We start from the raw sequence: 27928 nt of genomic DNA on the forward strand, positions 1-27928 counted from the left end.
ACTGATGCATGAAGGCTTCACATTTCATGGACTATGTGATAAAGAAGAAGGTTTATTAGAAAGACATTTCTGTTTCTTCTCACTGAAATTTTAATGCTTAAGTTGAAGATCTAAGGTACTGTTTTTGAATAGATCTTATTTTGATGAATTACCTTTCCCAAGCATAACTCATAAAAAGAAAAGTGTCTTCAACTGGACCTACAAAGTCTTTTTCTTGTCTTTGGTGGACTACCTTTTTCTACCTCCTGCATGAAAATAAATGAAATTTAGATTCTAAGCAATCTAAGGCTTAGAACATGGAGGATGTAGATCAGAGTTTTTTGTCTTCATAAATCTGAAAGAAAATACTGGATTCCTTACTGCAGAGCAACGTGAGAGTGTGAAAAGATGAGAGCAGACTACAGTAAAACATTAGATACTCAGAAGCCAGGTGAAATCTAGAAACCTTGTAGGTTTACAAAGGAAGAAATAGATAACAGCTGACAGCATTGAACGAAATGGTAAGGAAGGGAGTGACGTCCCTCAACCCGTGCTGTTGCTGCAAACGAAAGCAGAAATAAAACTTCATAATAAATCACTGCAAAACTAGTATGTTACATGAGTCTGCTCCTGTGTGAGAAGCAAACACTGTAGAAGGATCTACGTGGAGAAAGGATCCATCATGCCTCATTATTTATGGCTGGAGTTAGACAGTGCTGAGGGGGACTCTTCCTTGAAAGCACTCTGCAGGAAAACTAGAACATTCACTACTGTTACCAAATCCCAGAGCCTCCCCTTCTCCTTTCTCTGACTAAGCACACGACAAGGAGCAGATGCTAACCTGGATATACAGATGCAGGTGCAGATGTTCTTAGGGTGTAGCTTTCTGGACACTTGATAAAGCCTTGGTAAGCAGAGACTATTTTGTTGTAAAGGAATTTAAGCTTGCACAGGTCCCTCAGAACTTACACATTGAACTCTGCAGATGCAAAGGTTGACTAGCCAGCACACTCAAGTTTGTAGCTGGTAGGTGGGCAGTGGGGTGTGATGATACCCTATGGTGAGACCCCAACTCAACAACAGTCAGTAGTTTGAGGAGTATCCCCCTGAGTTTTAGGAATTCAATTTAGCTGGAAATACAATCTGTAACCCAGCCCATTTTGATCTAAACTTTTGTATGCTAGAGAAATAAGCACCAATTTTCTCTCCTGCAGAGTTAGCTGCAGAAAGTAGTTTAGCAGATCGCAGAGACCACAGTCATTGCAGCATGAAAGAAATAGAAAGAATTGACAGGAGGAAAAATTATACAAATGTGGGGATTTCTCTCTCTCTCTCTCTCTCTCTCTCTCTCTCTCTCTCTCTCTCTCTCCCTCCTTCCCTCCCTCCCCCCCCCCTCTCTTTCTCTCTCTGTTTCATACACGTACTTTAGATGCACACACACAAGTAAGATATATGCCTGTGTATAGATGTGACTAGCATTACTAGCATTACTGAGGCTCTGGGCAACTTTTTCTTTTCTTTAAAATAAGAATAAAAACTATTGAGACATAGTCTCTAACTGGCCTGCCATCACCCCTAGTCTTAATTTCTTTTGTTTGTTTTTAACATATATTCTGAGACTCTTAGCTTCCTGTGCTCTCAGAGCAAGGACTTTACTGAATGGACCATATCCCTAGCCTCAAGTAATACACTTTTGAATGATTGCCAAGTCTTTAAAGAAATCAGAGAGGGAATTTAAAAATTTCTAGAATCAAATGAAAATAAAAACAGAACCTTTGGGATAGATCAAAGGCAAATCTAAGAGGGGGAGTCAGAGCTATGAGAACCTAGGTAAAAGAATCAAACCCAAGAAATCTCAAACAAATAACCTCATGATTCACCTTAAAGTCTTCAATGCACACATAAACATGCACAAACACATCCATGCGCGCGCGCACACACACACACACAAACACACACACACACACACAAAACCCTTCATACTTAATAGCTGGGACAAAATAATAAAATTGGGAGTAGACCCAGCAGGCAAGGGCAGATGGAGGGAGAGGAGAGAGAAAATTTAAATTTATAAAATTAAAAAGTATGTGGGAGATAATCATGACAGATTCTTGTGAAACTCAGAGTGTTGTTAGGGAATACTTTGCAAACCTTTATTACAGTAAATTGGAAAGTCTGTATGCACAATACCTTCCAAAGTTAAACCAACAGAGTATATAAAACTGAAACATCTATAATTTATACTGTTTGAAGTAATAATAGAGTCTTACCCTTCCAAAAAAAAATACCCACTGGATTAAATGGGTTCTCTGTCTAATTCTACCATGTATTTAATGATAAGATTTCCTATTCACATTCCCCCCACTTGATTGTCACTTGGCTACAGTATACTTACTCTGAGCATCTTCTAAGCTAATACCACCTCTGTCTCCCTCCAGCTGCCCTTACGATCATCTACTAGGACTTTATCTACTATGACTGTTGTCTGATATTTACATGCTCTTTACCAGGGAGAGGACATGGTAGTCAGTAGAACTGATTGATAACTTACTGATTGGTGGAAATACCTTTGCTGTAGTTCTGAGGGCAGAGTTTCAGAAAATACAGCAATCACAGCTTGGATATTGTCAAGAACCATCACCTGTTGGACAAAAGTTTGCAAAAGAAACTGATAAGTACCTCAAAGATTACATAACTACATAATCAAATATTTATTATATATTATATAATTCACTCAAAGCCAAGCACAAAGAATAAAGACTAAGAAAAGGCTCAATCTTTTATGACAGATGGTTCAGAAATTGAATACATTCTTGCTAACCTTAGTAACTACCAGTTTTTATTGGTAAAACAAGAGCCAAGATGGCATGTTTGCTCTTCTGGACTACCATAAGGGTGGTGTGACTACATATTTGATTTTCCTATTTTTATTTGTTTTGTATTTAAACAGGGTTTTACTCTGACTGGCCTGGAACTCACTATGTACAATAGGCTGGCCTTGAACTTTTGGAGACCTGCCTGCCTCTTCCTCTGCTTCTTCTTTCTTGGTGCTGGGATTAAAGAGGTTTGCTACTAGGCCTAACCAGATATTATTTTCTTTAAGGATGCCTCAGAAATGAACAAATGTTAATAAACTGTAAATTTCCTTTGCATTGATCACCTGTCACCATAATTGGCTGCTGCTTATTTTAGGACTGACTGACACCATCTGAACTCTTTATTTTGGTCATGATCTTTTTGTAATGGGATCATGTTTGTTCCTTTCTTCCTTCATTTCTTTTTTTATTAAGAATTTTTTAATGCAACTTTTTCTCATTTTACATAGCTATCCCCATTTCCACTGTCACTTTCTCCACATTGCCCCCACCTCACCTCCCCATCCACCTCTCAGAAAGGGTAAGGCTTCCCATGGGGCATCAAGAAACTGTGACACTTCACTTCAAAGCAAGACCAAAGCCCTCTTTCCTATATCTAGACTGAGCAAGGTATCCCTCAAAAAAAAAAAAAAATGTGATCCTAGATGCCAGTTCAAGCACTAGGGATAAATTCTGGTTTCACTGACAGTGGCCCCACAGACTGTCCCAGCCTCACAACTGTCCCCCGCATTCAGAGGGTCTAATTTGGTCCTATGCAGATTCGCTGCTATCAGTCCAGAGTCAGTGAGTTCTCACTAACTCGGGTCAGCTGTTTCTGTGGGTATCACCAACATGGTCTTAACTCCTTTGCTCATGTTATCACTCCTCCTTCTCTTGGACTGGTCTTGGGTATCTCGGCCCAGTGCTTCATTGTAGATCTCTGTATCTGTTTCCATCAGTTGCTGGATGAAGGCTCTATAATGACAGTTAAGGTAGTCATCGGTCTGATTATAGGGGAAGGCCAATTTAGGCATCCTCTCCACTGTTGCTTAGAGTCTTAGCTGGGGTCATGTTTGAGGATTCCTGGGAATTTCCTTAGTGCTATGTTTCTCGATAGCCCTTTAATGGTATGATGGTTTCTCAGAAAATTGGACCCGGCAATACACTCTTGGGCATATTCCCAAAGGATGCACACTCATACCAGAAGGGCATTTGCTCAACTGTGTTCATACCAGCATTATTTTTTTTTTTGAGGGGGGGATTTCAAAAATAGGGTTTCTCTCTGTAACAACCCTAGCTATTCTGGAACTCACTCACTCTGTAGACTAGACTGGGCTCAAAGTCACCGAGATCCCCCTGCCTCTGCCTCCCAAGTGCTTGGATTAAAGGTGTATGTACACCACCTCGCCTGGCTTGAGACATTCTTTTTATTATTCTTTTTTTTTCATTTTTTCTTATGATTTTTTTTGAGGTAGGCTCTGCCTCTGCCTTCCAAGTGCTGGGATTAAAGTCTTATACCACCACCACCTGACTGATAAAAAACATTTTTTTAAGAAAATAAAATTATGTAGCAATTTCCCTAATGAACATGCATGCAAAAATTCTTAATAAAACCAAATTCAACAATATATTAGACGGTTCATTTCCTGTGAACAAATTGACTTGATTCCATGGAAGAGAGAACCCAAACAGAACCACTGGCAGCCACCTAAGTTCTCACAAAGGTGCTAACAGCCAGCAAAACTAAATTGTAGAAAAGACAGCATCTTTGCAAATTGTGCTGGAAAACAGGATATCCACAAGTAGATGATTGAAATTAGATCTGTATCTTTCACTGTACACAAAAAAAACTCACAGTAGATCAGAGACCTTGATGTAAGAAAGCAAACTTTGAAACTGCTAGAGACAGTGTAGGGGAAACAGTTCCAGATGTAAGCATGGGCAGGGGGTTCTCGAAAGGCAAAGGGGGTACATGAACTAAAGCAGGAACTGAGAAATGGGGCTGGTCAAAATTACAGAGCTCAAAGCAAAGGAAGCAATCTACAGGCTGAGCAGACTGCTGCCAACCGGAGGAAAACTCAGCCAGAGATGCTAGGAGAGGTTAGTTCTTAGCATCTGTAAATAACTAAAAAGTGTAAGTACTCCAAACTAGTCCAGTTCATAAATAGATGAATGAATTAAACTTTTCTGAAAGAATTACTGGCCAGTAAGCATAAAAGGAAAAAAGTTCTTTGCAGCCATGTAAATGCAAATCTTAAACTCTGTTGAAATCCCATGCTATCTTTATTGAAAGACTGTTAAGAAAGCAAGTGCAGATAGAGTAGAAGGAAGGGAATTTTTAGTGTTGTTGATGTTTCTTAATATTTGTTCCTACACATGCATTCAAGAACTACCTTCTACTTTACTAATATGTGTTTTGATGACCTTTCTTTTATGTACTTACTATAGAAAATAACTGAAGGTGGTATTTAGTTAGGCAAGAAACTTAGTGAGCTCTCCTCTATTGGAGTTACTTTGTGATATACTCTGCATATATCCTTGCTCACATTCGCCATCCACACAAGAGAAGGCAGAAAAAGTCAATGGAGAGAAGGCCAGGTAATGGTTATTCTTAGTTTTTAGAATGTAGTAGTAATAACCACAAATCTAAGAAAGGATATTGAGAATGAAAATAGGGAAGCCCAAGGAGAATGCGGAGCACATTCTGCCTTTAAGATGGCGGTTATCTCATCTTTAACAAGAGGCTAAAAGTATCGTCTAGAAAAATCAAGAAAAAGAAACATAAAAACAAAAGCAAAGACACCTGTTGTCTTTAAATTTCTCCTTGTGTGAGCATGCCATCATGTGTGTGTGCTCTGTATTGCCAGAATTTTATTAAAGCTTTTGGAACTAATGGAGGCCAGTCATTTGAATGTTATGTTCAGCATTTTGGAAATCAAAATGTGTATTTTAAAATCACACACAAATGTAGTATAGAGCATACTTAATTATGAGCTATGGATTTTTAAATTCTTTTCTGGTATAAAATTGAAAACTGTGACCTAGTTCTGTGTTGCAAGGAATAAATTTATTTTTTTACTTTAAGATATAATTATGAATTTTAAAAGTGCTGAAAAGTAGAGTTGGTTTTGATTGGATCAGATGGTTAGCCTGTAATATATGCTTTTAACCAAAAGCCAATCTAGTGGTTTTAAGTGGGTTCCTTACTTAGTGTGTCAGAATGCCCAATAACCAGGCCTTGCAGCAGACATTACTGACTGCCAATCCCATCTGGAATAGCTCTCAGATACAAAGTGAAAGGAATCTATGCATATAGTATGTGAAAAGTGTGAGAACAATTTTGAAAATAAGCAGTTTGTTTCATGAAAATAGAAATTTTCATTTCTTTGACATTTCTAGTGTTAAGTCCCTAATCTGTTTCATTTTATTTTCTTCTAATAATCGATAGAATACTATATTTTTGAAATATTAAAACAAAATTATGAAGTTGGAAAATTAAGTATAAATGTTATCTTTATTTCCTCTGATGGTAATTTTTTTATTGTGTTGTCTATAGTGCACACCTGTAAATACTTCCTATGACAAACTCAAGTTCTGTTACTACCTTCCCAGTGGTATAGATTCTATGACAGAACAAATTTTTTTGTTGTTTTCAATGACATTGATTCACTATTTCCTCTTGACTCCTTTTCCTCAGGAAGCACTAATTACTACTCATAACTCCATGAAAGGGCGGAGTCTTGAAAGCTTCTTTTCTCCCATAAGATCATGGTGGGCCTACTTTTTTTTTTAAGCTGAGTCTCACTAAATTGACCTTGCTGCCCTTGAACTCACTGTAGTCAGGCAGGTTTTGAATTGTGATCCTCCCAGCTCAGCCTGGGACTGCAGACATGCACAGTTATTTTTTAAAGGATATATTAATATGTTTTTTGCTGGGAAGTGGTTTGTTTGTAAGACAGGGTCTTACTATGTAGAAACTGACCTGTAATTCACTATGTAAGCCAGGTTGGTCTCAAACCTGTGATTCATTCTTCTTTCACAGTTTCTGGGGTGCTAGAATTCAAGTGTGTTCCACAACACGTGGCACTGATTGCAGGTTTCTGAAGAACTGCCATATAATTTCATAATGGTTAATTCACTCTACTAGGTTTCTTTTTCATCCACATCTTTACCAACACTTGCTATATGTTTCTTTTTTATTACAGTCATTATAAGAGATGATACATTGCTGGGTGGTCGTGCACACCTTTAACCCCAGCACTCAGGAGGCAGAGGCAGGCAGATCTCTGTGAGTTTGAGGCCAGCCTGGTCTACAGAGCTAGTTCCAGGACAGCCAGGACTACCTAGCTCAGAAAACCCTGTCTCAGAAAACCAAGTGTGGGGGGGGATATGTTATAAGAGGTGTGTTGTTTTATGGGTTTTATTTGTAATGCTGAATGTTTTCATTTATAGATATAGTCATTTGTCTTTTGAGCACTTTTCCGATATAAAAGTTGGTATTTGCATTTTATTATGTGAAATATCAAGTCTTTTGCTCATTTCCCATCACCAACAAACCCCACCTTCTTTGAAATGGATCTTTTGGTGTCTTGTTTGGACTGGTTTTATAATCCTGGGCTCACATGATTCTTAGACTTCAGGCTTTATGTAGCTGGGGCTGTGTGTGCCGTTGTCCAATATTCTTTCCTAATCTTAATTTTTTTCTTGATAGTGAAATGAGATTCTTTTAATATTAACTCTATCAGGTTTATTTTCTGGTTTGCAAATGTTTTCTGCCATCTTGTCTGTAGGATTCTCTTTACTCTGTTTGACATGTACCAAATTATTTAGTTTGATAAAATCTCTTTGTAGTGAGTATTTTTTAGTACAAAAATGAATGACCTATTGTTAATGAATTCTTTTCTTTATGTTATCTTCTGGTAGTTTGACAGTTTTCAGTTTATTCAAGTCTTTAATATATTTTGCTTATTCTTTTGTACATGGTATGAAAATATGGGTTCAAGCCCATTGTTCTTCATGTAGATTCAGTTTTGCGCCATTGTTGATTAAGAAACTAGTTTTTCCTCACTGTGTGTTCCTGGCACCTTTGTCAAGATTGACTCTACATTTGCAAACTTCTTTGTATGCTGTCTATTTCCTGCTTTTCTATACTATGAACACCATAATATTTGGTTACTGTAAATTTGTAATACACATTGAAATCATAAAGTGTGAATTTTGGATTCTATAAATACAAATGTAACATAAAGCAATTAAATAAATAACTCATAGGTTGGAAGAAAATATTTAAACCACATATAAGGGATCTGCCATTAAGAAAAAGATGTCCTGAACAATGACCGTGGTAAGAACAGGGAAGACCAGAGATGATATTAAAAGAGGTTCAACACTGCTAACAAATTAGCTGCATTTTGAAACTTCAATGGACTGGGCTGAGGCAGTGGTGTAGAGGCTTATCTTAGCGTGTGTGCAGGGCTCTGGGTTTCATGTCTGAATTCCACCCCACCCTTTAGAAAAGTCCTGTACTTGAGATACTATGTCTAGGTAGTGCCAAGTGTTAGTTGATGTGGTGACTTGTGGTATACAGTCAGTCATTCCATAGAGAGAAAAATTAATTAAAAAAATTAAAAAAAATGTTATATGATCTAGTAGTTTGGGTTCTAGACCTAACCTTTGGGCAATCTCTTATAAGTCTATCACTTTGTACCTAGTAGCATCATGTGTCATAGCAAGAAAGTTGAAAAAATCTAATTGTCCATCACCTTTAGAATGGATTAAAAGTTTTATCCATCATTTGATATTATAGTAAAAATTGAGGGTATTAAAAATCCATCCCACTTTCACTGATAACTCTGAGTTTCAGACAACGTATTGAAATTAAGTAGTAGTTTTTTGGGAAATCTTAAAAATTAGAAAATGTGCAAACTAATGAAACAGATCTATATGTGTAACAAACCTGTAGGAAAGGGGCTTTCATCTTATCTGTTTGTTTGTAAATTGGTCTCAGTCTGTGTATGAGACTGGCCCAGAGCTTCCTGTGGAGCTTCAGCTGGCCTTATCCTCACAACAGTCCTTCCTCACCTGTGCAGATACTGAGACTGTAGGTTTGAATCATCATCCCTGACTAAAGGAAGGCCATTTTAAACATAAAATGAAATGAACACATTTAGACTACCACGGTGAAGGATAGAATGATAGTATGTTGAGATAGAGTATCATACAGAGGACTAGGTAAAAGTTTCCTTCTGTTTCTTCTGCTAAGTTCCTAGCCATTTAAAACTTACTTTCATTTTCCTGAGACAGTAGATATGATAAGATAGGATAAGAGTGCAGTGATATTTCCAAAACATACCTTAATCAGCCAACTAATATTTCAGTACATTGATGTCAAGAGAGTACTTATGTGTTTCAGGCGTGAGGCTTAAATCAATTACGTTATCATTTCACACCTTCCTGTGCCTTTCTTTTATTTTGTAATTTTATTGTGTACACTAGGTTACATTTCCATTGAAAACTGCAGCGTTATTGTGTATAGTTTGTTACTTATATTGGTATATAGGAAAAAATGGAATTGTTGAAAAGAATTTGCATGAGGAGCATTTCATTGCCATCCAGATACTCCTTGCCACACAAGGCATGTAAATAAATACCTACTTCCTATGCATACATGAAAGCTTTGTCTTCATTTCTCAATCACCAGGCAAGTGAAAGACCAGAATAAGAAGGTAGCAAATCTGAAGCACAAGGAGCAGGTGGAGAAGAAGAAGAGTGCACAGATGCTGGAGGAAGCCCGGAGAAGGGAGGACAGTCTCAGCGACAGCTCTCAGCAGCTGCAGGTAGAGTCTCCAGTCTGAAGGAGTACGTGCCAGGATCTGATCCTCCATTTTCTGCTGTTTGTTCTCCGTCTGTGTTCTCCTCTTTCTTCTCTTTCTAACCCTGCTTGCTGCCTTCCTCTTAGACTACCTGTCTAGCAAAAAAAGAAATGACTTTTAAGTAGAAAAGCAAGTTTTATTCTACAGCTATGTGAGGATACCTCAGCATAGGAAGAGTCATCTTGCATCAAGTTGATCACACTTAATTGGTAAGTTCAATTCAGTTTAATGAGTGTGTTACAGTAAAGCTTCAGGATTGTCAGTACAACTGTCTGCCAGTTCAATTCATTAAAGTATGTTGGTAATTTTGGTGTATGTGGAACTGACTTTTTATTTCTCCCTCTTACTTTGCATTTTCCTCCTGCTTTTCTTTTAAAGTTTTAAAATTTTTATTATATAACAATAACTTAATAATAATAGTTACTACTTAGTGTTTATAGGTTTTTTTCTACATGTGTGTGTACCACTTTTGTGTGCCTCTCAGAGGGTATCAAATCTTCCGATACTAGAGTTACATATAACCGTGAGCCACCATGCGGGTACTGGGAATTGAACACAATACATTAGAAGACCCGCCAGTTTTCTTAATCACTGAGCCATCTTTTCAACCCCACCCCTTTTTATTTTTGAAAGATGTGCACCACCCTTTTAATAATTTTTTTTTGTTTCGTTTTTATATGTACGGGTATTTTGACTGCATGGCTATCTGTGCATCACATTTGCGTCTGGTGCCTGTGGAGGTCAAAAGAGGGCATGTAATTGGAGTTACAGATGGTTGTGAGCTGCCATCGGGGTGCTGAGAATCAAACCCAGCTCCTCTGGAATTGAAATAAGAGGCCAATTATTCACATTAATTAACCAGGCCTAGTTACAGTAGTAACAGCTACAGTATGAAAAAATGCCAGTTAGCTTCTCAGTATTTATGTTAGACCTAAAGCAGTTGGGAAATTCAGTGCAGAAGCACTGAAATACTGTAATGCCCAGCTTCCTAACTGACTCCGCAGAAGCTCCAAATTCTTGTCTCCTATGTCTTTTGGCTGGCCCTATTTCTCGAGGCCATAATACTTTAGAAAGAAGGTTTAGGTCTTAGAGTATACCAAGCATGTGCTGAACCATGTACAGCCTCTTGAAGGCAGCAGAAGTGCTGTCACTTTGCTTTTCTGAGGTGTGACATAGTGTGCACTTCACAGTTCATAACCGCAGAGTACTGACTGTAGAGATGAGGGGCGTTCATGCCTGAAGCTGTTTTAGGATTTATACTATCTTCATTCTAGATGTAGGAATTTTTCTGGTGGGTTTTCTTTTGCTTTTCTTTATTCCACCTTTTGAAAGTGTGCCTTATCACATTTGACAAAATTTCATTTTGCAATTTTCTCTTCTTAACTACAGTTCTTCCTTTCCAAATGTGAATCTGATGGGTGGAAAAGGGGAATTTCTTTTACTACCACTGACCTTGAGTAGTTCAAAATAAATTTTTTTAACTTAAAATATTCATTGACCTATTTCCTTAGCACTTGTATTTAATTGTGGGAGGAACTGTTTTCTGGGTAGGGGATATAAGATGGAGACATGCAGGTATTGCTGTTTTTTGATAGTGGATGCAGCTTGAGCAGCTATTTGGTTTGTGCTGCCTTGACTGCCTATCTGTGGTATACTGTACCTTGAGCTATGAACCAGGATGAACTGTTTCTCCGTCGTGCTGTGTTTGTTGGGTGTTTAGTTACAGTACCAGGGGAGGAAGCAAGGGCTGCAGTGCACAGAAATGAACAGGCTACTGTGGTAGTTCACTGACCAAGGGATGGTGTTGGACACTAAATTTAAGAAGGGTCCCTCGAAAAAATCAACCAGACATTCAAGAGGAGCCTAAAAGAGACACATAAAGACTGGAGGAAATGAGTTTAAAGGAAGTGTCATTTGTAGATGAAAACTGTGTATGTTTAGAATGTGGTAAACAAGGTAGAGAGTGGGTAACCGTAGATCAGACTGTAAAGGACTTAGTGACCACAGCAGGTTTCAATGGAAAGATAACAGAATGTGGTTTGTATTTTGATAGCATTGGGCTAAAAGGAATGACAGGAAGAAGACTAAGTTGTGGTGACAAAAGTGTTTGTTTTACAGATATTTACTTCAGTGTATGCAGTATTGTGTGACAGACATGAGAATAGGGTAGAAGACAGAACAAATCCTTCCTTCCATGGAGCTCACATTCTAGTAGGTCCTGTAGTATAATAATGGAAAGGAGAATGGGTAATAGAAGGCCAATATGGAAAGAGAACACAGTGTGCTTTTGAGGGATGAGTACTAAGAGGGAGAGTCATTTATTCCTAGGTTCCTGGCCTAGGTAGTTGAATATAAAATGGTGGTAAATAAGATGAGAGAGCCTGATGATGATGGCTATTGGAGTTGCCTGGAGAAAAGAACACATTCATGTTCAACAGGTACAGTGTGCATGATATAGCCCATGAGAGATCGCAATCAAAGAATTTGATGTAGGAGGTTTATAGTTAATTTTTAAAATGATCTTTAAAATCACATCATAAGAAGCAATGATTCCATCTCTAGATAAAATATAAGCAGAGTATGTGAGGTTTGAGCTGACCTTTAGGATTCTGTGTGATTGCAGGTGAGACAGAGTAGATGAAAATGATGCCGGGAGCTGAGTGACTGGAGGCTGGTTTTGTCAGGAGAGGGAAAGGAAATCCCTGCAGAGTGGAAGCAGAAGAGTCTTAGAACAGGAAACAGGAGCTTCCCACCTCACACACCACAGCCTACTCGACTTTGGTGGAATCTCTAGGGTATAACTACATTGAGTGCTGATGAACATCAGTATATACATTGTTTACTACTGCCAAGATGCTGAGATGAGAGGCAGCCTAGCTGAGTGGTCTGAGACAGTGGGAGTGATCTCAGAGATCAGAAGAGGAAGCGGGCTCTCCCAAAGCTTGAATTACAGGTGACTGTGAACTGCCCAGTGTGGGTGCTGGGATCTTAACTCAGGTCCTGTGTAAGAGCAGTATGTGCTCTTAACCACTGAGCCATCTCTGCAGCCTCTGTTGTTTTCTTGACCTGGGGTGGTAGTATGGCTTCTTAGATCTAGGTCCTTGCTTGTCCAGTTTTTCTGTCATATAGTTACCAAAATTCATTGTCCTTGAAAGAACTTTGGAATATCTTAAATATATATTTCTGTATGAAAGACTTCAAGATGACTTATTATGGCATGAATTGAAGCATGATTAATAAAAACTCAAAGAGAGAAATTAAGGTTCAACTTGATGTTCTGAAAAGCAAAACAGCCAGCCACTGACTCTTACCTCAGCCTCAATCTGAAATGGTGATCCTGCCTCCCGGAATCTCAGAATGAGACTGTGTGTTGGAAGCTGTTTCCTCTCATTTTACAATCCTTTCTAGGGCTGGGATTAAAGGCACACATCACCCGATTTCTATCAACTAGTGTGGCTACTGAGATTAAAGATGTGTGTCATTATGGCTTCTGGGATTAAAGGTGTGTTTTACCATAACCTGGTATGCAAGGCTAAACAGTGGGACTGTTTTACTCTCAGATCTTCAGGCAGTTTTTATTTATTAAAATATAATTGAAATGCCGCTACAATGAATATTTAAAATTTTTTAAGAGTATTATCCATAGCACTGAACCGTTTTGCAATTTCAGTTGCTATTCACCAATACAGGACTTGAGTAATAAAGAAAAGTGACATTCATGTTAGTTATTAGTTGTTTCTGTTAAGTTCTTTCACTTCTCCCTCCCTCCCTCCCTCCCTCCCTCCCTCCCTCCCTCCCTCCCTCCCTTCCTTCCTTCCTTCCTTCCTTTCTTCCTAGTGCTATAGCATTTGTTTTTTAATAAACAAAGCTTGCCTGAAGATCAGCAACCACACTAGTCAGCTATATAGGTATATAGGCCAGGCAGTGGTGACACACATCTTTAATCTTTTTAGCAAAAACACTAGTTATTCATAGAGGCCAGGTGATGGTGCTGCATGTCCTTAATTCGAGCACTAGAGAGGAATATAAAACTGGAAGAGACAGGTCTTATGCTCAGTTTCATCCTGAGATTTTTGGTAGCAGGATCACTCATTTCAGTTTGAGGTAGAGGTAAGAGCTGGCCACTTTGCTTTCTGATTTTCAGCGTGGACCTCAATATCTGTCTCTGGCTTTTTATTGTCTGTTCTTCCTTCCTTCCTTCCTTCCTTCCTTCCTTCCTTCCTTCCTTCCTTCCTTCCTTCCTTCCCTCCCTCCCTCCCTCCCTCCCTCCCTCTCTCCCTCCCTCCTTCCCTCCCTTCTTATACAGGAATTTAGTTTCAGTTCGGTTCTGAAGCGTTTTTTTTTAAGCCATAGTTTAACTTAAATTTGATGAGTCACATTTCATGCAGGCTATTAGGTGTCTTTGGTAAACAATTACTGAGTACTTTTTGTGCAACAATTGTGCTTAGGGTTGGAAGGACATGGTGATAATAAAAAATAGTATTTCTTTTCTATGCTTATTGCAAATTTTTTGGTATAGAATATGTCAAAAGATGTGGTTTAGTACAATTACAATAATTCTAGTTATAATAATTGCTATGTGCAATTGCCATATTTTAGGGAAGCTATGTTTGTAACAGATGGTATGGATATTTCATCTTAAATATGGACAGTAATAACAGAGAAAACATTCTAACAGTTCTGGAAGAATTTTTGTTCTAAGATTTATGTAAGTTTTGTGAATTATTTTTATTATTTAATGTGTGTAGGTGTTTGGACTACCTGTATGTCTGTGCACCAGAAGAGAGCACTGGATTCCCCAGAACTGGAGTTGTACATGGTTGTCATCTACCATGTGGGTGCTGGGAATCAAAATCTAGTCTTACCTGCTGAGCCATTTCTCCAACCTCATCTCATGAATTAGAAGGAAATTGATTAAGTTTACATGAGCACTTGTAACCAATTTGAATCAAACTGTTTAAGGAGTTAATACAGAAATGAAAAACAATAACAAACAAAAAGCAATAAATACAATATTGTGATTATAAAAGTGTGAAATCACAGATAAACAGATCAACAAACAATGACATAGTTGCAAGAAAATAATTATGAGTAGAAAGAACCTAGTTAACGTTAGAGTGCATGGACAGATAGAACATAGTTACATTCAGTGCTTGGACGGATATAATGCAGTTATATTAAGTGCCTGGATGGATAGAACATAATTACATTAGAGTCCACAGACATCTAGAACATACATAGTTACATTAGAGTGCGTGGATGGATAGAACATAGTTACATTAGAGTACATGGATGGATAGAACACAGTTACGTTAGAGTACATGGATGGATAGAACACAGTTACATTAGAGCGAACAGATGGATATTACATAGTTTCATTAGAGCACATGGATGGGTAGAACGTAGTTACATTAGAGTGCACAGATGGATAGAACATAGTTACATTAGAGTGCACATTAGAATGCACGGATGGATAGAACATAGTTACCTTAGAGTTCATGGACAAGTAGAACATAGTTTCGGATAGAACATAGTTACATTAGAGTTTATGAACAGATTGAATATAGTTACACTAGAGTGCATGGATGGATAGAACATAGATATATTAGACTGCTTTAGAGAAACAACAGACATGACTGTCATAGGGAATACAAAGACCTCAGCAGTGAAGTTTGTACAGACTTAGATTCACATCTTTTCTTGTTTTAAAAACTGATCAACATTGAAGGAAGATCTTACAAATAGAAATCTCTAAATGGCTAAAGTTGGGAAAACTGTGGTCTTTAGGTTAACAGAACAGGGTCATCTAAAATTTAGCAAAATCAGAAGAATCCTGATATGACTTAGGAAACCTCAGAATTGCATTTTAATTCGGGTTTTGTTAAGTGTAGATCATATCAGGATCAGTTCTTCCTCAAAGCTTTCTTTTAAAAGAAGTCATAACAATATTTCACTTTGCTTAAGAAATTTGTTTCAATTGGCAACATCTAGAGATAAGTAGATGGGGAAAATGTGACCCAAAATAAATAAAGACAGGGGAAACTAAAGCTTCCCTTGTGGTGAGAGAGCAAAGATGGAGACGGATAGATGGGACCAGAGGGTTGAGAAAAGTTTGGTTCTTTGGGACTGTCTTTGGTTTTAATACAGTCTACCAGAGTTTCTTTCTGATTTCCTATTTTTCAGTATCTTTCTTCAGTTCTGATAATAATTTGTAAAACTCTCTTGTTAATCTCTTGACAGTTAGCAATATTATCATTTCTTCTTTTAGCTACTTCTAAATTTTACTTAAATAGACAGCACATTTATTTTCTAAAGTCAATTGCCTAGGACTTCTGCTTTAGGATGCAAAAATGTCCATCTTGGAAATGCCCAATGTTCCCCATTTTCTTTTCAAATATTTACAAATTAAATTACTGTAATTATCACACATAAAAACTGGAGTACCAAATAATGTTTTGTTTTGTCTTTTTCTTCTTCAGCTATTTTCCCTTTCTTGAATTTCTTTTCCCTATTTTAGTAAATTTTCTCTTCCCAGAAAATGTCAGCCTTCTCTTCTGGCTGTATTGTGTTTTCTTAGTGGAGTTGCTTTCTCATGCCCCTCCCCATTGTGTGCTGCTTTATGGGAGTAGCTCTTTCATAGTTCCCCTTCCATCCCCCGCAGGTTGGTTCCTTCCACGGTATCTGGTACATACCTTGTCCATTTGTAAAAGCATGAGCAAAGTCAAAGACCCTGAATGCTCACCCTTTATTTCTGCTTGCTTGGCCACAATAGACAGCATGTGTCTCTCCAACCCTGAAACAGGCTATGCTGTCCTACTTCCCTAAGAGTTAGTTTGAACGCCCTGAGAAAATCATGGTAGCATTTTTGCCCTGTTGTTCTGAAAGGAACAGGTAGATTTAATGTCTCATACCTGTTTGTGATCAAGCATTTTTTAGAATTGCCAAACTAAAAAGGGAAGGGTATATAAACAAGAGAGACCAGACAGAAAATATGTTGTTAGATAATGAAGTGGCAGGAGGAAGCGTCCAAATGCTGATGACAGTGCTTTAGTACATTTTTTTAAGGCTATGTGCAGGCAGACATGGTGCGGGAGGAGGAATGGAGAGTTCGACATCTTGATCTGCAGGCAGCAGAAATAACTGTGTCACACTGAGTATTGCTTAAACAAAGGAGACCTTAAAGCCCACCCCACAGTGACACTTTCTCCAACAAGGCCACACCTACTATAACACAACCATACCCCCTAATCCTTCTCAAATAGTGCCACTCCCTGTGGGGGTTGTTTTCTTTCAAACCACCACACATGCTGTCTTACAGTTTATAGAAGGCAAAGAGACAAAAGCTAGAACAGAAATAAATTTATTTGTGCGACAGCCTTGATGGCAGGGAAGTGAGGAAAGTGGAGGTTGGGGAGCGTGAGTAACAGCGTGCCTTTTTCTTGGTGGTTGAAATAATTGAAAAAAAAAAAAGCCTCCAATGGAAGAAAATGATGTCTAAGATTCTCCCATTTTTGAAAGAAAGGAATCTGGGGTTTTCTGTAGAATGTAAAACTTACTCATTCTGGGTTGTTGCTTCTTGGCCCATTCTTTTTATAATGGAAAACTTTTATATCTTTGTGTTGGTCAGTTTCAACTAATGTTTCACATGCCTGTCAAACATGTTCATAGTGCAATTGTAAACAAAGGTAACAGTTTATTAGTTTGGAAGGCACAAGTACCTCTTTGGAATATCTCCTTTCCTGTTGCTTGCCAGGGCTTAAGCATAGCATCAGGAAGTAAAGTCTAGACTCTAGAGGGATCAGCATTACTGAGTTGTGAAAGGAAATTACTAAAGGATCTAACACTCCTATTTTTTTAAAAAAAAATTTATTGAGCTATATATTTTCTCCACTCTCCTTCCTTTCTCTCCCTTCCCTCTCTACCCTCTCCCATGGTCCCCATGCTCCCAGTTTACTCAGGAAATCTTGTTTTTTTTCTACTTCCCATGTAGATTATTAGATCCATGTACATCTCTCTTAGGGTCCTCTTTGTTGTCTAGGTTCTCTGGGATTGTGAATTGTAGGCTGGTTTTTCTTTGCTTTATGTCTAAAAGCCACTTATGAGTGAGTACATATGATGTTTGACTTTCTGGGTCTGTGTTACCTTATGATATTTTCTAGATCCATCCATTTGCCCATAAATTTCAAGATGTCATTATTTTTTTTCCACTGTGTAGTACTCCATTGTGTATATGTATCACATTTTCCTTATCCATTCTTCTGTCGAGAGGCATTTAGGTTGTTTCCAGGTTCTGGCTATGACATACAATGCTGCTATTAACATAGGTGAGCACATGTTCTTGTGGTACAATTGAGCATCCTTTGGGTATTTACCCAAAAGTGGTACTCAGCAGGGTTTTGATGTAGGTTGTTTAATAATTTTCTGAGAAATCGCCATACTGCTATCCAAAGGGGCTGTACCATCTTGCATTCCCAACAGCGATAGAGGAGTATTTCCTTTACCTCACAACCTTTCCAGCATAAGTTGTCATCAGTGTTTTTGATCTTGGCCATTCCTACAGGTGTAAGATGAAATCTCAGAGTTGTTTTGATTTGCATTTCTCTGATAGCTAAGAATGTTGAGCATTTCTTTACGTGTCTTTCAGCAAATTCAGATTCCTGTATTGAGAGTTCTCTGTTTAGGTCTGTACTCTATTTTTTTTTATTGGATTATTTGTTCTTTTGTTGATCAATTTCTTGAGTTCTTTGTATGTTTTAGAGATCAGCCCATTGTCCGATGGGTTGGTGAAGATAGGCTGTTGTTTTGTCTTGTTGACCATGTCCTTTGCTTTATAGAAGCTTTTCAGTTTTAGGAGGTTCCGTTTATTAATTGTTATAATCAGTGTCTGTGCTACTGAGGTTATATGTAGGAAGTAGTCTCCTGTGCCAATGCATTCCAGTGTACTTCCCACTTTTTCTTCTATCAGGTTCAGGGTGGTGGTTTTATGTTGTGGTCTTTGATCCATTTGGACTTGAGTTTTGTGCATGGTGATAGATATGGGTCTATTTTCATTCTTCTACATGTTGATATCCAGTTATGTCAACACCATTTGTTGGATATGCTTCTTGTTTTCCATTTGATATTTTTTGCTTCTTTGTCAAAAATCAGGTGTTTATAGGTGTGTTGGATTGATATCCGGGTCTTGGATTCGGTTCCATTGGTCCTCCTGTTTTTATGCCAGTATCAGAGTTTGAAGTCAGGGATTGTGATGCCTCAGATGTTCTTTTATTGTACAGGATTGTTTTGGCTAGCCTGGGTTTTTTGCTTTTCTATATAAAGTTGAGTATTGTTCTTTTGAGTTCTGTGAAGAATTTTGCTAGGATTCTGATGGGCATTCCATTGAATCCGTAGATTGCTTTTGGTAAGATTGCCATTTTTGTTATGTTAGTTCTACCTACCCAAGATTTAGCATCAATGATGGAGGAAGATAAAACTAATAGAAGTATCCACTCTTACCATTGTCTAACCTGAGACTCTTCCGGCTAGATTTGGCTAGATTTAGTATGATCAACTGCTTGGAAGCCTATACCCATAATTAGTTTGGGTGGGCCTGTGAATGGAGACAATTAGCCTAAAAAACTTAATGACTCCCCTCCTAACAAGAGATCAAGTTTTAGGATAATATAATGCATGGAGATTTCTGCTTATTTGTGATTTGAAACTCCACAGTTCCCTTTAAGTGATCTTTTTTACCTTTTCCCTCAAACTTATAATTTATAAATCCTTATTACACTTCTCAGTTTAGATGGGGGGCAAACATTGTAGTTCTCAGGGTGAGTTTCTCTTTGTAAAGCTGTCTGTCTGTTAGGCATCCATGTTAGAAAAGACACATTATAATTTACCACATAATAGTCTTGTAATATAAAGAATACAGAGCATATAAAAAAATAAAACCTAAAAGAACCTGGAAGGAGATAGCACCAACCTGTTCTTTTCCTTAGTCTGTCTGTGTCATTGTATGGAAAAAAAGTAGAGACAAAGGAAGGGAACACAGGACTTGATAGGGCAGAAATAAAAAATAGAAAAATAAAAAAAATTTAAAAAGTGATATGATGCGGGAGAATTGTCTGTATTCTGTCAATCATATTATAATAAAACGCTCATTGGCCATGCAGGCAGTATAGGTGGGAAAACCAGACAGGAAGTAGGGGTGGAGCAAAGAGACTGGGAGTATTCTGGGAAAACAGGAAGCTCCCTCCGCCATTCCTGTGCAGACCACCGAAGAGACAGCATGTAACCAGCCCAGCTGAAAAAGGTACTGAGCCGTGTGGCTAACATAGATAAGGATAATGGGGTATATGTTATAAGAGCTAATAAGAGCTAATAAGTAGCCAGAGCTAAGGGCCAATCAGTTTATAATCTTGTGAAGTCTTGTGAGTGATTTTCTTTGGGCTTGCCGACTGTGGGGTACCGGGCGGGACGGAAACCCCAACAAGCCAACCCCCTCATGTTACAGTGATACTTACTTATTTGGGCCTTTTGCTGCAATGTGGAGAAACTTTCCATCATTGCTGATCCAAAAACGTGTTTCACCAGGAACCCTGCGAATCACTGCAATGAGGAGAGAGGCAAGTTTCTCTTCAGGGCGGGGATCTGAACACTTTTGTAGGGTTTGAAATCCCAGACAGGCTTCTTAGCAATAATCAATGAATAGTCTTGGTGTCTCCCAAAGGAACACAAAAACGAAATGTGTGTAGCACGAATTCTAATTGATCTTAATAAATAAAACCTGGAGTCAGTTATTGGGGTGAAAGCTGAAGGATCAGAGAAGCAGTGCAGCCAGTCACTAGAGAGACCTCTTACCTCTACCACTGCTCAGACAGAAGGGTGATCCTGTCCTCAGACTGCAGGGTCAATCCTTGGACTGCACTGAGTTCTTGTCTGCTCCTGCCCAGCCATATTACGCCTGTCTCCACCTCCCTAGTGTGAGATTAAAGTTACGGGATTCCAAGTGTTGTGTGAACTGTTTCTCTTTTAGACATGTTCAATCTTGTGTAGCCCATGGTGGCCTTGAACTCACAGAGATTCCTTTATTTCTTGTGTGACACTGCTCCCCGGCCTCTAGTTCTAGTGGCTTAGTGCTGCACTCAGATCTTCAGGCAAGCTTTTTATTTGTTAAAACACAAAATATCACTACAAATGTGTTATAGCAAATATATATTTTTGCAAAATGGCTACCCAAGAACCCAGTCTGGGCTGGCAACATAGACTACCTTATGTCTTTTATCCCTGATTGTATGTGGTGACTGCGTCTCACCCCATTGGTGGGTGCTTGACTTCACAATCTGATACAATTAGCTAAGCATCCATAGAGGAGGGGCAAGGTTCAGGAAATAAGAATCCGTGCTGAGTTAACTACCTTAGACTGAAACAAAAAAAGGCAAAATATATCTCTCATATAACTGCCATCATATACTCTATTTCTGTGAAGTCAACTTTTAAGATAGCGCATATTCAGTTTACCTTTTTGTGTGTAGCCCATTTCAGTTAACCCAATGTCCTCTGTGGTCATCTTCATTATGGAAAATAAAGGAATTTCTCTGTTTCTCTTCTCTCTCTCTCTCTCTCTCTCTCTCTCTCTCTCTGTGTGTGTGTGTGTGTGTGTGTGTGTGTGTGTGTGTGTGGTTTGATAGTATTACCACATTTTCTTTTTTTATAAGGAAAAAATTGAACTTAAAAGACATTTTTAAAAGACTTTTTAAAAGATACTTGCTGTTGTCTGTACTAGGGAGGCAGAGAAGAGGAAAATAGAAAGCCATGCCATTCGAGTTAGGCTGCCATGGAGAATTTTTTTAATTTTAAAATTATTTTTGTTGTTGTTGTCCATGTATGTATGATCAGGAGAGACATTTGTGACATACCTTGTGCCTGTATGGAAGTCAGAGGACAACTTTCTGGATCTAGTTCTTTCTTTCTACCTTTATGTGAGTTATAGGGAATTGAACTCAAGAGTCTTAGCTTTACTAGTTGAGTCATTTCCTTGGCATGAAGGTAGCAGTCCTCTGTTGATTGGCACTTACATTGATCCTGTGTCTTGACTATTGTTTACATATGCCATTATGTGGTTCCATAGTAAAGCAGGTCTAACAGATGTTTCTGCAATCTACCGATATCCTTTCATGTAAATATACAGGAGTAGAATTTCTGAGTCATGTAGTAGTTCAGTTTTTAATATTATGAAGAACTGCCATCTGTTTGCCTTATGAGTAAGAGACAATGTCCCTGTTTACATCCTCACGAGTACTCACTTCTTATCTTTCTTACAGTGATCTAAAGGAGCAAGTTATCTCTTTGTGGTTTCTAATTATATTTCTCAATGATTAGTGATGTTGAGGGTTTTTTCCCCAAAATTGTGTGCCATTTTTATGTTTTTTTAAGGTATCTATGCATCTCTTTTGCCTTTTTTTAATGAGCTGTATTGTTTTCTTGTTGTTCAGTTCAATAGGTATTTTTGGATATTAACTCTTGTCAGATTATCATTGAGAATTTTCTCTCTTTTTTAAGAGTTACTTTGCTCTTTTGATTTTTTGCTATAATTCAGAGATTGCTATTGTCTGAGATAATCCTGTCTGTCTGATTTTGCTTCTGTTGCCAGAGCTTTTGAAGTTTTATTTTTAAAAAAATCCCAAAAGCAAAAATTCTTTTTCCAACCCAATATCATGAAGCCACCTCCAGTAGTTTCTTAGTCTCCCCTCCTCAGTAGTTTCTTAGTTTGGTTTTGTTCTTTTCCCCTCTTCTTTCATCTTTTTTTGCAACACCATTTTACATTGTAGTATGGCCTTGAATTGATGGAGACCCATCTGCCTCAGCCCTGTGAGTGCTGTTTATGTAGAAGTTGCTACACCTGTTTTTAGCTTCAGTTCTTTAGTTCTTTTTGGGTTGGCATATACTAGGAGTTAAGGGCTTGCTTTTATTCTTCTTCATATCAACAATCTTGCTACTCATTTTCATATTTTAATAAAAGGCAATACTGTGTTCCGAATCCACTGACTTTTTTTTAAGAGTTTGAAAATAGTCTGAAGCATCTATGGTTCCAATCTTCTTAGCTTTTTCTTTTTTCTTTCCCACCACTTTGGGATCCAAAAGACTGGTTGTATAGATGGAAAGTTATACTTTAAAATCCTAGGGCATATTACTTGCTTAACTAAATTGTTCATTCATAGTCAAACCAATCACACACACACACACACACACACAGAGTTGTTTTCCATTTTTCCATGAGAAGAGAGTTTCACTTTCTTGAAATGTTAGGAAGCATCTTCATTTTTAAAAGTTTTTCAGAAATTGTCTATATAATTGAGTTTGTCATGCAGGTGTGACTTCTCAAAGGGAACGAGCGTGTGGAACCGACTCTAAGTAGAAGCTCCGTCAGAGCTGACTTTCAACTCAGTTTCGCAGTAGCTTTTAAAATAGTTTTATATTTTGAAATAGTTAGCCTGTCATTACTTATGCCATCTAACACCAGTAGCTTCCTTCTCTGTGGTTCAGAGAGCAAATCTATCATGTCTGTCTTGCTTCACTAACTTGATCCTATGCTCTTAATAATAGACCTCATCTTCCTTTACTTCTCTTCTTCCCTTATTCAGTTCTTTACCCTATGGAGGTATCTTTCTGACCTCAATTTGCTTCTGAAGAGAAGGATGTTTAATAATTAAATATCTCCTTCTTGATGAGTAGGTACTTGCTGAGTTCTGATTGACCTCCTTCACCAAGTCTTCATCGTTTTCCAGGACAGTCTCCGTAAGAAGGATGACAGGATTGAAGAGCTGGAAGAAGCACTGAGAGAAAGTGTACAGATAACTGCAGAGCGTGAAATGGTGCTGGCACAAGAGGAATCAGCCAGGACCAGTGCTGAGAAACAGGTCTGCGATTTTATGTAGCTACTAGCAATGCTGCTGGGTAAACACTAGGTAAAACCAGTGTCGGTTAAGGTGAGCTGTACACACTGACTGCTCATGGGTTTTCAAAACTCTACTCCATCAAGTATTAGTTCTTAGACTTACATGGTGACTAAAATATGACTGTGCAAGGGTTGGCTCATGTTAACACTGAGATCTCTGAAGTAATAATTTAAGAATGATTCATAGATATTTATGTGGTAAAAGGCTAAAAAACATGTGACTGACATAACATGCAATATGTCTGTTTTCTGCATGACTGTGTAAAACCCCAGCTTTGAAGGTGAATGAGAGAACACAGATGTTTGTCAGTTAGAAAATAGTTTATTTTTCTTTCATTTTTTTATTCCAAGAGCACTTAAGGTTATAAATAGTTGCTAGCATGTTTGAGCAGTACAGATGTGGTAGTGCTAGGTTGCCCTGCTCAGCCTTGTGATAACTTGAAAACTTCTGCCATTGCTGTCCATGGCGTCAGTTTTGTATGCTTCTGCTTCTCGCTTAGGTCTCTGTCCATGGCGTCAGTTTTGTATGCTTCTGCTTCTCGGTTATGTCTCTGTTATGCTTGTTTTTTACTCTTTATTAGAAAGAATAAGCAAAGACAGGACTATAAATGGAAGGAACTGTTTTAGTAAATAAAAACTGTAATCTTAGTTTCTATTTTGAAAATGTGGCTTTAAGGTTTAGATCTACATAGCACAGATACTAAAACATTTAATTTTTGTAAAACCCTGTCCCTTGTGTATGTGAGAATAATAAATACTATCTAGGTGTCTTAGTTAGTTTTTTATTGCTGCAATAAAACACCATAATCAAAGGCAGCTTGGATAAAAAGGGTTTATTTCAGTTCATGTCACAGTCCATCAGTGAGGGAAGTCAGGCCAGAAACCCAAACAGGACAAGAACCTGGAGCAGGACCTGATGCAGTGGCTATGAAGGAGTGCTGCCTACTGGCTTGCTCAGCCTGCATTCTTACAGGTCCTCAAAACTACCTGCTCCAGGGCGGTACCGCCCATAGTACGCTGGGCTCGTCCACATCAATCAGTAATTAAGAAAATCCACTATAAAAAGAAGGAGGAGGAGGAGGAGGAGGAGGAGGAGGAGGAGGAGGAGGAGGAGGAGGAGGAAAGAAAAACAAATACAAAATGTAAAATGAATCGAATTTTTTTTTAAAAAAAAAATCCACTACGGCCTTGCCTACAGGCAAATCAGGCATCTTTTTTTCTACTGAGGGTCCCTCTTCCCAAATGACCCCAGCTTGTGTCATTTGACATAAAGCTAGACAGGATACCAGGAAAACAGAGTTCAGTGATGTAGTAGTAGGAATCTGATGGGCTAACTCTCCTGCTGAGAAGCTGCTGTTGTTGGAAATTAAGGAGATAAGGTGGTAAAAAAGTGCCCAGTTCAAGGCAGATATACTATAGTAGGTACCTCATAGAGTCCCTATATAGCTGTGGTAGCTTCAGTAATAGTCTTTAGTACTTTAATGTTCCTGAATGTATAACTGTGTTTATGAGATTGGGTGTACCAGCATTTAGAGCATATATGTCTATAATTATTCTGTCTTCTTGATTGACCATGTTATTCATAACTAACAGCATCCTTTATCTCTTTATTAATGGCTAAATGATTAAAGAGATGACGATGTGATCTCTTCTTAGGAGTACCTGTTTTATTAGGGTACTATTAGTGAACCTTAGCAATCAAACTGTCCGACTCCCTAGCTAGGGTTATAAGCATGTGGTACCCACTACTCTGAGCTTTGGTTTTTTTTAAAAAAAAATATTTATTTATTTATTATGTATATAATATTCTGTATATTTGTGGATTCTGCAGGCCAGAAGAGGGCACCAGACCTCATTACAGATGGTTGTGAGCCACCATGTGGTTGCCGGGAATTGAACTCAGGACCTTTGGAAGAGCAGGCAATGCTCTTAACCACTGAGCCATCTCCAGCCCCCCCCCCCCCAGCTTTGTTTTTAACCTGAGTTCTTGGGATGGAGTGCAGACCCTCATGCTCACATTGCAGCCACTTGATTTACTGAACATTTCTCCCAGCCCCTGTCCTCCTCTCTCTGACTTTGTGTTAGTACCTTCCACCTGCAACTTCTTTCCAACTAATGTTTAATGCACCTCACTTAGGACATATTCCGCCTCCGTGAACTGAAACTTTATTCCTTAAACATGTGACCCATTACTTGAAATGTGGTTTACTAAATGTAGAGCTTACTCCTCAAACAAGGTACATTTACCAATGATCTGCTAATTCCTGAGATAAGTGCTTTGTTCATACTGCTATTTCATCACCTAAACAACACATCTGGGTAGAAATGAGCTTCTGTGCTCACTGGTCCTCTCACAGAAGAGTACAGAAGAGTTCCCTTTCTTAGAGTCCCTGTTCTTACCGCTGATCTGGAGTTATCTTACTTCTGTATAACTTCTCTGGCCTTTCAGGTCTGACTTTTGTGGCTTTGATAGCAGCAGCCTGCTGGGTAAACAGAGACAGTAAATGAACATTTCAGTGACTTAATTCTATTTCATTAATGAATGAATGGATGGAATTTTATTCCGACCTCTGCCTGCATACTCAGCGACTGTAGTCCTCTACTAACTAGTTATCTTAGGGGTTAGTAGTAATTTTATGATTTTTTTTGCAATAGTTATCAAAGTAGTATTTTAGAATATTTTATTTTCTGTTTTAACTGATTTTCTGGTTTTTAAGTACTCTATCATCAGAGCAGTAACTCCAGTTGTATATTTAAATACTTAGACTAGCTATTTTCAAGTAATTTATATTTAGTTCTTGATTTTAAAAGATTATATATGTAAAACACAAATAAAACTTAGAAATAATTATTCTCTTTTTCCTGCCTTCAAGGGTGGGAAAATAGGTATCTCAGAGAATGAATACATAAAATTCTAGCCATCTGTTGCTTGCTATTTTAGCTAATGGATGCTAGCATGAAAGTCTCAAGTAACAACTGGTCCTCAGCCGAAACAGTAAGTGGTTTGTACAAACATGTATAAACTAAGAAAATTCAGAGTATTATAATGTCATATAATATAGTGTCCCATTAATATGGGAATCTTTTGTAATTTGATTTTATTTCCTTTTAAATTGTTCTTCTGACTTTTGTTGGCAACTTTGACATTGGGATCTTCAGTATTTATCTTGTCTTTTCCTGACTTAGAAATAGGTTTATAATATTTGTAAAACTAGTTTCTTTTCTATTGTACATGACAGGCTACATTTAACTTTTAAGAAATTCTTTACATTTATTTATTTATTCATTTATTTGTGTGTGTGTGTGTGTGTGTGTGTGTGTGTGTGTGTGTATGTGTGGAGGGGTTCCACGAGTTCTATACTCAGACCTCTCTTTTACATCTGAGAAATATTGTAAGAAATACATTTATTAGTGAAAATTTCTGAAGTATTTTCAATTTAAAATATAAACTCAGCTAGAGAAAAAATGACAGTAGAATTGAAAACATATTTGTAGACTCAAAAATATAAGTAAAATGGTGGATAAATTGAAGCATACCATTTTGGATATGTGTTTGCACGTGTGCATGTTGTTGTGTTTGTGTGTTTGTGCATGTGCATTCACATATGCGTATGAATGAAGGCCAGGAGACCACCTCAGGTGTGCTTCCTCAGGTATTACCCACTTTTGTGCATGTTTGTTGTGACCAGAGATCAACATTAGGCATCTTCCTCAGTTACTCTTCACCTCATTTAAAAATATTTATTTATTTATTTATCTATTTATTTATTTAATTTTTTTCTTTTTCTTTTTCTTTTTCTTTTTCTTTTTCTTTTTCTTTTTTTTTTTTTTTTTAAGAGTTGGGGTCTTGCTATGTTGCCCAGGCTGGAGTGCAGTGGCTATTCACAGGCGCGATCCCACTACTGATCAGCACGGGAGTTTTGACCTGCTCCGTTTCCAACCTAGGCTAGTTCACCCCTCCTTAGGCAACCTGGTGGTCCCCAGCTCCCGGGAGGTCACCATATTGATGCCGAACTTAGTGGGGACACCCGATCGGCATAGCGCATTACAGCCCAGAACTCCTGGACTCAAGCGGTCCTCCTGTCTCAGCCTCCCGAGTAGCTGGGACTACAGGCGTGTGCCACCGCGCCCGGCAAAAATATTTATTTTTATGTATGGAGATGTTTTGCCTACATGTGTGTATGTCTGTGTACCATGTGTCTTCAGGGGCCAGATGAAGGTATCTGATCCTCTGACACTGAAGTTACAGATGGTTTAAGCTGTCATGTGGGTGCTGGGAACTG

General features: G+C 38.2%; 1 protein-coding gene and 1 non-coding gene across 10 annotated transcripts in view; one reads left to right on the forward strand and one right to left on the reverse strand.

The window, feature by feature from the left end:
* The window catches only part of Erc1 (ELKS/RAB6-interacting/CAST family member 1), a 361368-nt gene that overhangs the window by 153066 nt on the left and 180374 nt on the right, over positions 1–27928 (forward strand). For 5 of the 9 annotated variants that reach the window (XM_087904326.1, XM_087904328.1, XM_087904322.1 and 2 more), the window contains 2 exons: positions 9535–9670; positions 23476–23607. In XM_087904326.1, coding sequence (XP_087760452.1) covers positions 9535–9670; positions 23476–23607 — 268 coding nt within the window. The remainder of the gene's footprint in view (positions 1–9534; positions 9671–23475; positions 23608–27928) is intronic. The other 4 variants (XM_087904327.1, XM_087904329.1, XM_087904324.1 and 1 more) reach the window with 1 other exon arrangement.
* Positions 27480–27779, reverse strand: LOC146895274 (signal recognition particle RNA). Its single transcript, XR_015001086.2, has one exon.

The sequence above is a fragment of the Myodes glareolus genome, chromosome 3 (genome assembly GCF_982192425.1).
Source record: "Myodes glareolus chromosome 3, mMyoGla1.1, whole genome shotgun sequence".
Classification (NCBI taxonomy): Eukaryota; Metazoa; Chordata; class Mammalia; order Rodentia; family Cricetidae; genus Myodes; species Myodes glareolus.